This window comes from Rhincodon typus, chromosome 4 (genome assembly GCF_021869965.1).
Source record: "Rhincodon typus isolate 14 chromosome 4, sRhiTyp1.1, whole genome shotgun sequence".
NCBI classification, from domain to species: domain Eukaryota; kingdom Metazoa; phylum Chordata; class Chondrichthyes; order Orectolobiformes; family Rhincodontidae; genus Rhincodon; species Rhincodon typus.
The window spans coordinates 69,367,480-69,381,920 of record NC_063335.1 but is presented as its reverse complement, the minus strand read 5'-3'; the positions used below and the strand labels follow the sequence as shown (position 1 = coordinate 69,381,920).

General features: G+C 39.9%; 1 protein-coding gene across 1 annotated transcript in view; it reads right to left on the bottom strand.

Annotated features, from left to right (window-relative positions):
- Positions 1 to 14,441, bottom strand: part of LOC109931136 (coiled-coil domain-containing protein 178) — a 332,555-nt gene that overhangs the window by 311,460 nt on the left and 6,654 nt on the right. Inside the window, exons 2-4 of the mRNA XM_048596128.1 lie at positions 12,827 to 12,902; positions 8,827 to 8,966; positions 5,733 to 5,806 (exon numbers count right to left, since the gene is read on the bottom strand). Coding sequence (XP_048452085.1) covers positions 5,733 to 5,806; positions 8,827 to 8,966; positions 12,827 to 12,884 — 272 coding nt within the window. The 5' untranslated portion in view covers positions 12,885 to 12,902. The remainder of the gene's footprint in view (positions 1 to 5,732; positions 5,807 to 8,826; positions 8,967 to 12,826; positions 12,903 to 14,441) is intronic.

The following is a 14,441-nucleotide window of genomic DNA, read 5'->3' as shown; positions in this document are numbered from 1 at the left end:
GAGTCCCGACCCGAAACATCAGCTTTCCTGCTCCTCTGATGCTGCCTGGCCTGCTGTGTTCCTCCAGCTCCACACTGTGTTATCTCTGACTCCAACATCGGCAGTTCTTACTATCTCTGGGTTAAATTTGTCCTGCTTTTTGTGTACAGGATACAACCAAGCAATTTTCCACATTGTCAGGTAGATGCCAGTGTTGTAACTGTACTGGAACAGCTCAGCTTGGGGAACAGCAAATTCTGGAGCTCAAGTCTTCAGCACAATTGCCAGAACGCTGTCAGGGCCCATAGCAAGAAACGGTTGGAGACACTGGATACTGCAAAGGCTATCACATGGAGTGATTCAAATTGGCTGAAGACTAGTATCTGCAAAGCTGGGGCCAACTGAGGGAGGCCAAAATGAATCATCCATTTGGCACTCCTGGCTGAAGATTGCTGGGAATGCCACAGCCTTATCTTTTGCACTGATGTGCTGGGCACTTCCATCATTGGTATTTATGGAAACTCCTTCTCCAGTGAGTTGTTTAATTATTCACTATCATTCACGACTGAATGTGGCAGGACTGCAAAGCTTACATCTGATCCATAGATTGTAGGCTCACTTAACTCTATCACTTGCATGCTAAATAGCATAAACAGCAAGTGGTCTTTGGTAGTTCGTCCCGGTTGACGCCATATTTTTATGTATACCTGGTGCTTCTCCTGACATGCCTTCCTGTGATTTCAGTGAACCAGGGTTGATCCTCTGGCTTGATGACAATGGTAGAGTGGGTGGATTTGCCAAGTTATGAAGTTGCAGATTGCAGTGAAGTACGATTTTGCTGCTATTGATGGCCTACAGGGCCTCATAGATGCCCAGTCTTGAGTTGCTAGATTTGTTTGGGGTCTGTCCCATTGGGCAGCACAGTGGTCAGCATTACTGCCTCAGTGCCAGGGACCCAGGTTCAATTCCACCCTCCTTCAGGACTCAACCAACTTGATCAGTAGTGCTGCCGAGCCACTCTTGGTGGGGAAAACACTTACCCAGAGTACATTTTCCTCCCTTGCCACCCTCAGTTCTTCCTCCAAATGTTGTTCAACATGGAGGAGGAGTCCGAATCAGTATATGGTGACCAGGGTGACAATTTTGAAGAGAAGTTTTGAGCCATATGTACTATGCTGTACTCTTGCAAGATGATGAGGGGATAGAAAGGCCTATTGCATATTTTTCCACAAAGTTGAATATTCATCAACAGAAATATTCCACAATTAAGAAGGAGACCTTGAATTTAGTGTTGGCATTGCAACATTTCAACATTTGTGTGTCTGGGACAATTGTATATACTGATTGTAACCCATTAACATTTCTGGAAACATTAAAAAAATGTTTAGATGGAGCTTATTGTTACAGCCACTTAATTTGAGCGGTGAGAGGATGTAATTTTCGATACATTGTCATGACCTTGATGAAGGAAAACAAAGGAGTTCAGTGGCAGAAGAAACAGATTGAAATGGACTGTAGTATTGAATGTTTGCATGCTTAGAGTCAATTTAATGTGTATGTATGGTGTACTTATAGCACGGGATTAAAGGTTTTTAAAAATGAAGCCATTTTTGTATATTGACAATTCATTTTTTTTTAAAGAGAGATGTGACAATATTATGGTGTTAAGAGGTGTATTTTGTCCTGGATTTTTTTGGAGAGGTTTTGAGCCATATGCACTGAGCTGTCTGGTCTAAGCCAATTGAATAAACAGCTTGTGAGGTCCTTGGGTGTTTGTTTTAAAGTTTAACAATGGAAGCATGAATGGGTGGAATCAAGCTCCCACAGAACCAGGGTTTTCGTTTAGCTGCCAGTAGTTGTTGGGGTTTTGAAGCTGCTTGTGGAAGCTGCCATACATCTCTCCCTGCTACAGCAAAATGCTGGAGGTTTCTCCCTGTCAGAATTTTTTCTTGATGTTCTTTCCTCCTGGACTGCAGAAACATTGCATGTGAGACAATATATTTTAGGACATCTATTTTACTGAGTGCCAAGTGTGTGTTTATGGGATGTTACTATGTTGGAACAGTTGCTATTTAGTTGTTAAATAATCTATTATTCTGTTAAGTTTTCCAACACAGTTAACATTATACCAATTCTTTCTTTTGTTTGCATTTTTACTGTAGGGCAAGAATAAAGTGTGCATGCTTAAAGCTGAATAGTGTAACCAGTCGAATTACATCTGGAACATAGCACCTTACAATTGCCTTTAAATGTTATATTTGATAGGGGTTTGGACTGGTCCATAACACATAAGGGAGGCAACGGCCTAGTGGTATTATTGCTGGACTGTTAATCCGGAGACCCAGGCAATGTTCTGGGACCTGGGTTCAAATCTCGCCATGGTGATATCTGGAATTATCTGAAAATATCTGGGATTAAGTGTCTAATGATGACCACGACTCCATTGCTGGCTGTTGGGAAAAACCAATTTGGTTCACTAATGTCCTTTAAGGAAGGAAACCGCCATCCTTAAATGGTCTGGCCTACAAGTGACTCCAGACTCACAGCAATGTGGTTGACTCATAACTACTCTCTGCTCAATTAGGGATGGGCAATAAATGCTGGCCTCATCCCGTGAATGAATTAAAAAAGAAAACCAGCAGGAGGATTCCTTGCCCTTGTTTAACCTGAAGCTATGAGAACTTCATGGGGTCTGGAGTCAATGCTGAGGACTCCCAGGGCAACTCCCTGGCTATATATAAGTCTGCCACTAACTCTGCACTGGGAGGGGACATATCTAGGGATGGTGATGACGGTGTGTCAGACATTGTACGGCATGATTCTGTGTGACTATGTCAAGCTGTTGCTTGACTGGTCTGAGAGACAGCTCTCCCAATTTTGGCACTAGCCCCCAGTTGTTAGTACAGAGGACTTTTCAGGGTCAATAGCTGTTCCTGCTGATGTCTTTTCCAGTGCCTAGGTCAATATCAGTTGGCCCGTCTGGTTTCACTTCTTTGTTGAGACTTCATAGTTATTGACACAACTGAGTAGCTTGATAGACCATTTCAGAGGGCAGTTGAGAGTCAACCATCTTTCTGTGGGTCTGGAGTCACATGTAGGCTAGACCAGTTGAGGATGGCAGATTTTCCATACCTAAAGGACATGAACAAGCCAGATGGGTTTTTCCAACAATTGACAATGGTTTCATGATTCCTAATTCCAAAATTTTTTTAGTGAATTCAAATGCCACAATCTTCCATGGCAGGCTTCAAACCCAAGTCCGCAGAACATTGGCAGAGTTTCTGGATTAATAGTCTAGCAATAATACCACAATGCTATCACCTCCCCTTAATTATAAGGAGTCCCTAACTTACTTGTCAGAATTAATCAACACAGTTAATAGAAAACAAAAGGCCAGATTTCTGAGTAAAACAACTATTTATAAAGAGTAAAACCTCTAACCAAAGCTAAAAAGCTATGAATCGTTGTCATATAACTGAAGAAACTTTTCAGTATTCTCTACTATTTCCAGTGCTTGACCATCTACAGGCAGGCCTAGACGGTGATTGCTTCTGGAGCCTTTTTAACCACTGGCTGTTGCTTTCACAGATGATGAATGGCTCACTTTGCTTTTAAGCTGCCTAATATAAAGATATACTCACAGCTTTCTTGCTGTTTTTTTCCTTCTTCACCTCACACAGATGTAGCTATTGTATAGCTGAAAATTACTTTGAAAGACCACCACAGTTAGAATATCATGAGACACTGCTGACCACCTGCTGCTACCATAGCACAAGTCATGGTCGTGTCCATGGCAACCACCTGAGATGCAGGTGTTATCAGTTTAAGTTTCTGAAATGAACATGCAAAGTAAGAGTAGATCGTAGAGCCCCTCAAACCTGCTCTGCAATTTAATAAGTTCATGGCTGGTCAGTTTGCATTCCGAATTCCAGGTTCCCATCCACCCCTGACAAACATCAATTCCTCTACCTAACCATCCACCTTAAACTCCAAGTCATTGACGAAAGGTTGATGCCTCAGCACTCCACTGCAGGACTCCACTCATCACATCTTGCCAATCAGTGTTGTATTTATGCATACTCTGTTTACTGCCAGCCAACCAACTTTCTATCCATGCTAATATATTACCCACTGCACCATGAGCTTTTATTGTCTGCAGTAGAAACTAGCAATGTACCAATCAAGACTGGATGTTAGGAAGATGGCAAAAAGTCAAAACTAAAGGCTCTATATCTGAAAACAGATAGCATTCAGGTTAAAGTATGATCTGATAACCATTATGAAGACATGGCTGCAGGATGACAAGGATTTGAAAAAACAAAATAGAAAGTTACATCAAAAGGTAGAGGAGTAACATTGTTGACAAAGGAGAGCATTTGCACAGTAGTCAGAGATAATCTTGTTTCAGGAGGAGACCAAGATATAGAGTCAGTTTAGGTGGAGATGAGGAATAGTGGGACAAGTAGTCATTAGTGAGAGTGGTCTACAGGCTCCCCTAGCAGTAACTACAATGTGGGACAAAGTATAAAAGAAGAAATATTAGATATTTGGGATCAAGGGGCATTAATAATCACAAATTTTCATACTAACTGGAAATTCAGATTGTTTCTTAGTAGTTTCTTTGATAGTTTCTGGAGACTACTAAACAGCAAATTATATTAGACTTGGTACTGCATAATGTGACTGGGTTAAGTAAGTATCTCATTGTGCACTCTTCCCTTAGAGAATTTCTTACAAACATACAAACAAGGAACAAGAGTAGGTCACTCGGTGCTTCAAGCCTACTCCGCCATTCAATAAGACTATGTCTAATTTGATTTTAGCCTCAAATCCACTTTCCTGCAGATCCTCAATAATCTTTCATTCATAATCCATCTCTGCCTTAAAAATATTTAAACATTATTCATCCAATGCCTTTTGAGAAAAGAAATTGCAAACACTCATTTACTAGAATGTATTTTTTCTAAATATTCTAAAACAGTCACCTAAACATCTGACACTGCATTTCTACTAACCCATCCTTTAACCTAATTTTCAGCCCACTTTAACCAGTTCAGTCTTCGTGCACTCATAATTGCCTTTATTCAAGTTAAAAACGCCAATTTTAGTTCTACCCTTCTCTTCCTCAAACTGATTGAATTTCACAAACGAATTATGGTCATGATTACCTACAGATAGATTCACAGAGAAGTCAATAATTAATCCATGAATTAGAAACAGCCAAAATGCTGCTGTCAAAGACCTAACACACAAGACCCAATCAGACATCATCCCTATGCTTGCTAATCTACTACCTGATTCGGGTCAATCATAAAACTTTCATTCAGGTTTTCAAATTCCTATATGGTTATCCTTCCCCTTCTGAGTAAGTGTCTCCAACTCTACATGAAGATACTTATACACTTACAACTCTAGCCTCTTGATCCATTTTAACTACGCACTAAGTTTTAGATTTCCCTTCCAAATAAGTCTGTCTCTTTACTGGTCATTAAAACACTTTTTAAAATCTACCTCTTTGATTGTGCATTTGAACATCTTCCCCAATATCCAATATCTCCTTAAGTGATTTGTTTTCCATTTTGTTTGATAACACTTCTGTGAAGGGCATTAACATATGGCAGTTTTAAGATTCAGAAACTTTAAAATACAACCTCCAACTAGACCTTGGAATTGATAGAAAAACAACATTGAAATATTCCTTGAAGGAGCATCTTGCTCCTAAAGTCAAATATTCACCGATCTAATGTTCTCACCTCTCAGCATTCCCATTCGTACTTTCCGAATACAGACTTGATTCCTGGGATTCTGGTCGTACAGGTGCTGGAAGCTAGCAGAAAAGAATTTGATCAAATTCATGTTTCTAGAAAAAACAGTCAGTTACTGCTGGAGCTGCCAATAGCTGAAAGTAACATAAAATGGTCGACTGTGGTCTTAGCTAACATAAGATGGCTAAAGAGAATTGTTAGCTGAATCAAGCAGTTTCCACAATTAGAATCGAGGCCTTCACACACATTGCACCCAAAGAAGATAAGGGAGTGCCTCATCTTAGTGGGAAAGAGCAAACAAATGTAAACATCAGATATTTCTGATAAGGGAAGCTTGGATAGAAGCCTTGTAGCAAGCCATTTTAAAATTTGTTATTTAGAATGGATAGAAGGGAAGAAACTGGACTAACACTGATTAAGGAATTATTAGTACATATACATGTACACACACATTCGTATGATAATGGTAGTAGTTTTAATTTTCTATAGTTTTAGTGTATTAAACATCAGGGAATTTAATGATATTCCTGTAGACAGTCTTAATAAGGAGTACCCTTGACAAACCTAGTAAGTGCCTGGTACTAACTAGGCCAAAGTTTGTCATTCAGTGAAGTGTAGAAGGAGAAGTCTGAACCCACCATAATCAGAGGCTTTTTAAGTAATTGCCATTACATATTATAAATATAGGTATTTTGAAATTGTAAGTGCAACTAGCAAACTAACAAAGGAATTTAGCTGAATTCCTCTAGACAAATTGCTGTAAATAGTACAGAGAAGCCATCATCGCATCAGCAGAGGGGATTTAAGGACAAATAGTGTAAACATGAAGCGCCAGAGAACATATGACGAATGGTATAAACACAAAGGACCGAATGATATATAACAAAAAGTACTTACAGATTAACTTGTGAAAGGATACTGAAAAACAGATAGCATTGAAAGGGGGCAATTGTAAAATATTACTTAACCATTATGACCTTGGGAAAATAAAGAATCACAGCTTCACAAGGCAACAAACAGCACCCACTCAGTACAATGCAGCTGGCAAATGTCTAGGGAATTGTATAACGGTCAGACGGGATGTGGCAAGCACTGATTTCAATGTAGCCTGTAATCATTGTAATGCGGAATGTACAAAAATCCTGTAGTTTATTGGGAGAGTTAGTGTTTTGGAGTTTGTCTCCAGAGGCCTCTTCCATGCTGTGTTGGTAAGGAGGTCCAAATAAAGTTTGATTTGTGCTGCTGAACATGGGACTCAGGATTCCTCTTTGTAACTGCTGGAGAGGGATTTCAATGAACATTCATGACTTTACAAACAGGTGACCATGAGCATAGCTACCACATCTGGAAAGTCATGATTCTGATTAGACTAACATGGTTTCATGAAAGGAAAATTGTTTTTGACCAATTTATTAGTGTTTTACAAGGAAGTCTCAACCAGAATGGATAGAGGGGAACTAGTATGTGTGTGTACATGGACTTCCAAAGGTGTTCAACAGGGTACTGCACAAAAGGTTAAATCATAAGAGCCTATGGTGCTGGAGATAGCATATTGGTACAGATTGAGAATTGGCTATTGGGCAGGAAACAGATAGTGAGGATAAGGGTTTCTTTTTCAGGTTGGCAATCTGCAACCAATGGGTTCCAGATTGATCAGTGCTGGGACCACAACTGTTCACAATATATAATAATGACTTGGAGGAAGGCAGCAAATGTACTGTTTCTAAAATTTGCAGACAACACAAAAATAGGTGGAAAGACAAAGTGCAAAGAGAATACAAAACAGTTTGCACAGAGAATCTAATAGGTTAAGCAAGTGGGTAAAAAGTTATCAAATGGAGTAGAATGTGGGAAAATGTGAAGTTGTCCATTTTGGAAGGGAGAACAAAAGAATAAAGTATCAGTTAAATGGAGAAAAGCTACAGAAAGCTGCGACACAAAAGACTTGGAGGAACCTGTGCACAAAACACAGCAAGCTAGCATATGGGCACAGCAGGTAATCAGGAAGGCAAATGAAATGCTGACCCTTATTTCAAGGGGGTTGGAGCTCAAGAGTAAGGGATTCTTATGGCATCCGTATAAAGTGTTGGTCAGACCACATCTAGAGTACCGTGAGCAGTTTTGTCCCCTTATTTAAGGAAAGAAGCCATTTAATCAGAGACAGTTCAGACAAGATTCACTAGGATGATCCCCGGTATGGAGCAATTGCCTTAGGAGCAAAGGTTCAGGTCTACTCACTGGAGCTTAAAAAAAACGAAAGGTGATTTCATTGAAAAATATAGCATTCTTAAAAGGCTTGACAGACTAGACAGAGTTGAGAGGATGTCTCCCTGCATGGGAGAGTCTAGGACCAGAGGACATAGGCTCAGAATAAAGGGGTGCCAATTTAAGAGTGAGATGAAGAGAAATATCTTGTCTCAGAGGACGATGAATCTTTGGAACTCCTTGCCACTGAGAGCTGCGGGCCGGGGGTGGGGGTGGCACGGGTAAGAATTCTTGTGTATATTTAAGACTGAGTTAGATAGATTCTTCATCAGTAGGGGGAATTGAAGGTTATAGGGAAAGGCAGGAAAGTGGACACGAGGAACGTTGGATCAGCCATGATTGTATTGAATGGTGGAGCAGGCTCTCGAGGGAGCAAACGGCCTACTCCTGTTGATATTTCTTATAGTCTTATGGTCTAAGATAATAAATAGAAATTCAGGTTCTGGTGTTTAGCTGACTACTAGTCACTACTTATGCAGATAATCTAAATATCTATTAAATATGGCAATATTTCCATACAGTTAAGAAAAGATCAATATTTAAGTTTCAGCTATTCTTCAATTTCCAGTCTATACTGAATTAGACGATCTTATCTGAAATGCTTTCAAGAGAAATGAGATGGACGAAATTTAGAATAATAGTTGCAGTCAAGTCATTGAAATTTCTTGCATACTGTACTCCTTGGGATCAAAGATAGGACAGCGTACTCTACACCAACCTTTTACAACAAGTGTACAGTAATATAGGCTGTATCTTTATTGAGAAATAATTGCATAAAATTATTTTGTGCTTTATAATTTGCTTCTCCCAGCCATACCTGTTTGAACCATGCTTCAGTCTTTGTTTCTAATTCACGGACGTGACGAATCACTTTGCAGATAAATGGTAATGCAACTTTAACCCAATCACATTTACGGTATGCAGAGGAACCGAGATGGCATGAACCTTTGTTCATCCCTTGATGGGGAGAAAACCAAAATGAATATTCATAGAAATATAGACTTTGTTCTTTCTATCCACCAAATTAATGACAATGTATTTTATGCTAGGAGGGATAACACATTAACCCATATTTTTGTGCGTCCTAGAAACTCTACATTGTATCCCAAAATGATACTGGAAACTCGGATCCCAAGTTCCAGCACTGACAGATCCCATTTTTGCCAAAAGTGCACAAGGGTGGGATATGACTGAAACGAGAGAAATCTGAACTCAGCAGGACTACTTGAAAGTTCAAACAGTAATTCTTTGCTGCCGTCTTACCCTGCTGTGAATTATGAATTTCTAAGAGCCGGTCTAAATGGGAGGATAATGTCTGTCGCACTGTTGAGCTGTCAAGTTACTTAAAAAGTCTGTCCTTTAAAAACTTAACAAAGATCACGTCTGCATGTTGGATAAAATCTGCATTAGCCATTTGTGAAAATTATTTTTTGTACTATCACTATAGCATTATTACTACACGAATGATTTCCCAGACCTATCGTTATCACAATGAGGTGTTGCAAGCTCACAATTTTACTGACAGCTCCAAGACATTATTAAAAGATTGGCTGCAGGATTATGCACACAAATAATTGTTTTTATAAGGGTTACGTACTTGAGGGTACTTAAATGTTTAGAATAGGCTTTTATGAAATTTTTAAAAAGGAAAAGTTGTCATGAAACCTGTAATAGATATTCAGAAATATATTCTACCTCAGCATGTCTGCCATGGTGTATACTGGGTGAGCTGGCATGGAATCCATAACAGCACTGTTTAAATAAAAAGGTTTGTCCATTTAAGGCAGAGGTGGGCAATTTTGTTTTCTCTCAAAAGTGGTAATAATTCTTTGGCACTCTCTTCCACAAAAGGCAGTGAAAACAGTCTTCAAGCTTGTTTTGCCATTTGATAAGATCACAGCTGATGTGAATGTGGTCTCAACTCCACTCTCCTGTCTGTCCCCATAATCTTCCACTCTCTTATCTATCAAAAATACATCCAATTTAGACTTGGATAAAATCAATGACCTAGTCTCCTACTTTCTTGGAGGAAAGAGAAGTCCACAGACCAACAACCTTAAAACAAAATGTCCATATCCTCAACTTTAATGAAGATGTCATATTCTTAACTGTATGCCCTAGCTCTGGTCTCCCCTACAAGAGGAAACATCCTTCAGTATCCACACCATCACTAACTAGCTCTATCAATACATTAGTGAGGCCAACAACGAAGCAGTGTCTGATGGCCAAGATCTCAACTTACATTGTGATACAAACAGTAGCCACCCAACGTTAAGCAAGCTCAGTTAGCATGCACATTCAGACTACTGCTATCATCACTGTGGATTAAGCAAAGGAGATCTTGGTATCACAGCACTCCAGCCAACGGTCCTCTAATACATTACGAGGTTTATTGTGTTGCCAAGTTAGGGAAATGGCATCAGGTCTTTGAAGCATAAAAGGTGATTTTTATTATATTCTCACCAGTGTTCTTGTAATTGTTTCTCAGCCAGACTGCTGCCATACATGTCAAGATGGTGCAGTCTGTTGCCATGCATTCTGGGCCAGAATTTCTCAAGGTCTCATTCTAAGCTCATCTGCAGTCACCACACTGAACATCAGCAGCTTTCCACCAGTCACAATGTAATAATTGGATAACCCTGAGCAGGACTAGGACACACAAAAACCCATGGTAAAACAGATCACTGCCTTCTCAAGGCAATGAGGGATGGACAATAAATGCTGACCCAGCGAGCAAAGTCCACATCCCATGAATGTTTTTTTCCCCCAAAACAAAATCATACAAATAACTACATAAATGGCTACCAATATTATAAAAGTAAAATATTGCTGATGCTGAAGATTGGAACCAAAACAAAATATTGAAGAAACTAAGCAGGTCTGGCAGCATCTGCAGAAAGGGAAACAAAGTTAAGAGTCTGAAATGACTCTTTTTGATATATTCTGAAGAACAGCCATACTGAACTAAACATTAACTTTGCTTTCCAAAGAGGCTGCCGATATTACCTGCGTTAAACATTGTTATATTAATAGTGGTACAGCTGGAAAATGTGGTTTGTACTATATAAATAAAATTTGGCTATAGTTTATTTTAAAATTTAATCACATTCAGAAACTCAATCACTATTAATTCACCTCAATGTAAAAAAGGATTGGGTTCATGTAGGTTGATTGGACAATATAAACGAGTTTTAATTGGAACAATATTAGGCTATTCCACCACTAGAACATTGAGTCATAAGGGCTCTTGTAGCTCAGAGCTACTTTTGAGGTAAAAGGCCCAGGTTCAATTTCCACCTGTTCCAGAGACATGCAATACTATCTCTGTACAGGTGATCAAAAATTATCTAGAACATGACATCGGATGACTTTTGGCACTGGCCACACAGCTTTTTAAAACTAAATTACCTAGTTAAAGGAATAATATCCTGGTTGTAGGACACTATCAAGATTGAAAACAAGGGGAAATCAAGGTGTCAGAGAGAGTGCACAAATCCTTGAAAACACTCAACCTATTCTTTCAAGCTCCATGTGCCCTGCATGTGGTAGAATCTTCCTAATGGGCTGTGGACTTACCAGTCTCAGAACTTTTGAAATTCACCAGAAGCAATTCATTCTGGATCCCAAAGGACTGCCTAAGAGGATCATGGTTAACAGCTCTCTCTCTTCAGGAACTATCCCACCACTTCGTTGAATCTCTCATCAAGCAACACCTCAAAAATAGCCTTGACTCCATTGTTGCTCACTACCATCCCACCTCCAAACTTCCTTTCATCTCCAAAGTGTTTGATGGAGTTGCTGCTTCCCAAATCTGCACCCATATTGCCCAGAACTTCATGTTTGAATCCCTCCAAACAAGGTTCCACATTCAAATAAAGATTGCTGATGTTGAAAATCTTAGGGCTACAGGGATCAAAGCATATAGAGAGAAAGCAGGAACAAGGTACTGAATTGGATGAGCATATTGAATGCTGGACCAAGCTCAAAGGGCTGAATGGCCTACTCCTGCATCCAGTTTTGTATGTTTCTCTGTTTCTATTTGGAACAAACACAGAAAATACTGCAGGAACTCAGCAGATTTGGTAGCTTCTGTGGAGGGAGAAACAGATGAACATTTCAAGTCCCATATGATTCTTGTCCAGAACATTAATTGTTTCTCTCTCCATAGATGCTGCCAGTCTGCCGAGTTTCTGCAGCATTTTTTGTGTAGGTTTCAGGTTTCCACCCAGTACTTATATCAAGGCTCTTATATCAGTCACAAATAACATCCTAAGCGATTATGATCAAGATAAGTTAGCCTCTCCACCCTTTTCAATTTGTCTGCAGTTTGTCATATAGTTAATCACACCATCTTCCGTCTTTACGGTTATCTATCTGGGTGGTACTGCATATAAATAATTCCATTCTTACCTATCCAATCACAGTGAGAGTATCAGTTGCAAAAACTAATTTTCCCATTTCCACACTAACATGTCTGGTGTGCACAACGATCCATTACTCCTATTTTTCATCTACACATTGCCTCTCATCAAATTCACCCAAAAATAGAGTTTGTCTTCATATGTATTCTGCCTATACCCAGCTCTATCTGACTAACACCCCTAATGATAACTTTACAATTGCTATATGATCAGACTGCTAATCTAAAATCTGATTCCAAGTGCAAAGAAATTTCCCTCAATTAAGTATTGGAAAGACCCAATACAAACTTTGTTCCCTAGCAAATGTTCCCTTGCTCCAGCATTTGATATAATCATCCAATTCGGTAAGGATGGTGGGCTTAAGTGTTCTTACTTCTTCAAAATCAAGATATCTACCTTGTCGTTGAATAGGCAATCCACTATTTTGCTCACCGAATAAGTGTGCCTCTGCCATTCTGTTCCGTTGTGGTTCCTATACGAAAGGATACAAAAATACTTCCTCTTAAAAATAATTGCACTAAAATTAAGTACTAATCCGCACTTTAATACTATAGTTGAATAGAATGATACAGCCATAAAAAGGCCAAAAACTTAAACTTTCAGGATCTTGTCACAACTCATGGGATAGCATACTGGAAATCAAGCCCTCCTATTTCTGGAGTTATCACAGAAGTTAAAGATGTTCAAAATGTCCATAACATTCCAAAATCTATCTGACCTTAAGATCCATATCAGTAGAAAGCATAAACCATGGTTCTGTACTGAATGCGAATCACTATTTATTACAAGTAGTTAAATTCTAGACTCTAGCCATACATAAGCTGTTGTAAGCTGTTGGTATATAATGCTAATTAATACTCTAGTCCTCTTTTAAACTTCCCCTTACATATGTAGAATGGTAAAATGGACAGAGTGAACTAACATTTTAGTAGTGTTTGTTCCCAGGTTCTGCTGTTGAGACAATCCTTATGATTCTTCTGCTGGCCAGAGGATGCTTTACAGCGGTCTTTCTTTGGATACTTCCACTGTTGGAAAGAGACACAAGGTGGCTGCTTCCCTTACAAAATGTCTGACTTATCAGTTCAACAATATCAACAGTTTAGCAACTGTTGCAAGAAAGAGAAGCTGGTCTTCTTCAGGTTTAGTGAGTTTTGACAGAAAACAGAAAGAACAGAACACTTTGAGGCGGCATGGTGGGTCAGTGGTTAGCACTGCTACCTCACAGCACCAAGGACCCGGGTTCAATTCCAGCCTCGGATGACCGTCTGTGGAGTTTGCACATTCTCCCTGTGTCTACGTGGGTTTCCTCCAGGTGCTCCGGTTTCCTCCCACAGTCCAAAGATATGCAGGCTAGGTGGATTGGCCATGTTAAATTGCCCATAGTGCCCAGGGATGTTTAGGTTAGGTGAGGTGGGTTAGACATGGGAAATGCAGGCGTAGGGGAATGGGTCTGGGTAGGATGCTCTTCAGAGGGGCAGCGTGGACTTGTTGGACCAAAGAACAAAGAAAATTATAGCACAGGAACAGGCCCTCCGGCCCACCAAGCCTGCACCGATCCAGATCCTCTATCTAAACCTGTCGCCTATTTTCGAAGGATCTGTATCCCTCTGCTCCCTGCCCATTCATGTATCTGTCTAGATACATCTTAAATGACGTTATCATGCTCACCTCTGCCACGTCCGCTGGCAACGCGTTCCAGGCACCCACCACCCTCTGCGTAAAGAATTTTCCACGCATATCTCCCTTAAACTTTTCCCCTCTCACCTTGAAATCGTGACCCCTAGTAATTGAGTCCTCCACCCTGGGAAAAAGCTTCTTGCTATTCACCTTGTCTATACCTCTCATGATTTTGTAGACCTCAATCAGGTCCCCCCTCAACCTACGTCTTTCTAATGTAAATAATCCTAATCGACTCAACCTCTCTTCATAGCTAGCGCCCTCCATACCAGGCAACATCCTGGTGAACCTTCCTCCAGATCATTTATGTATATCACAAACAACAGTTGTCCCA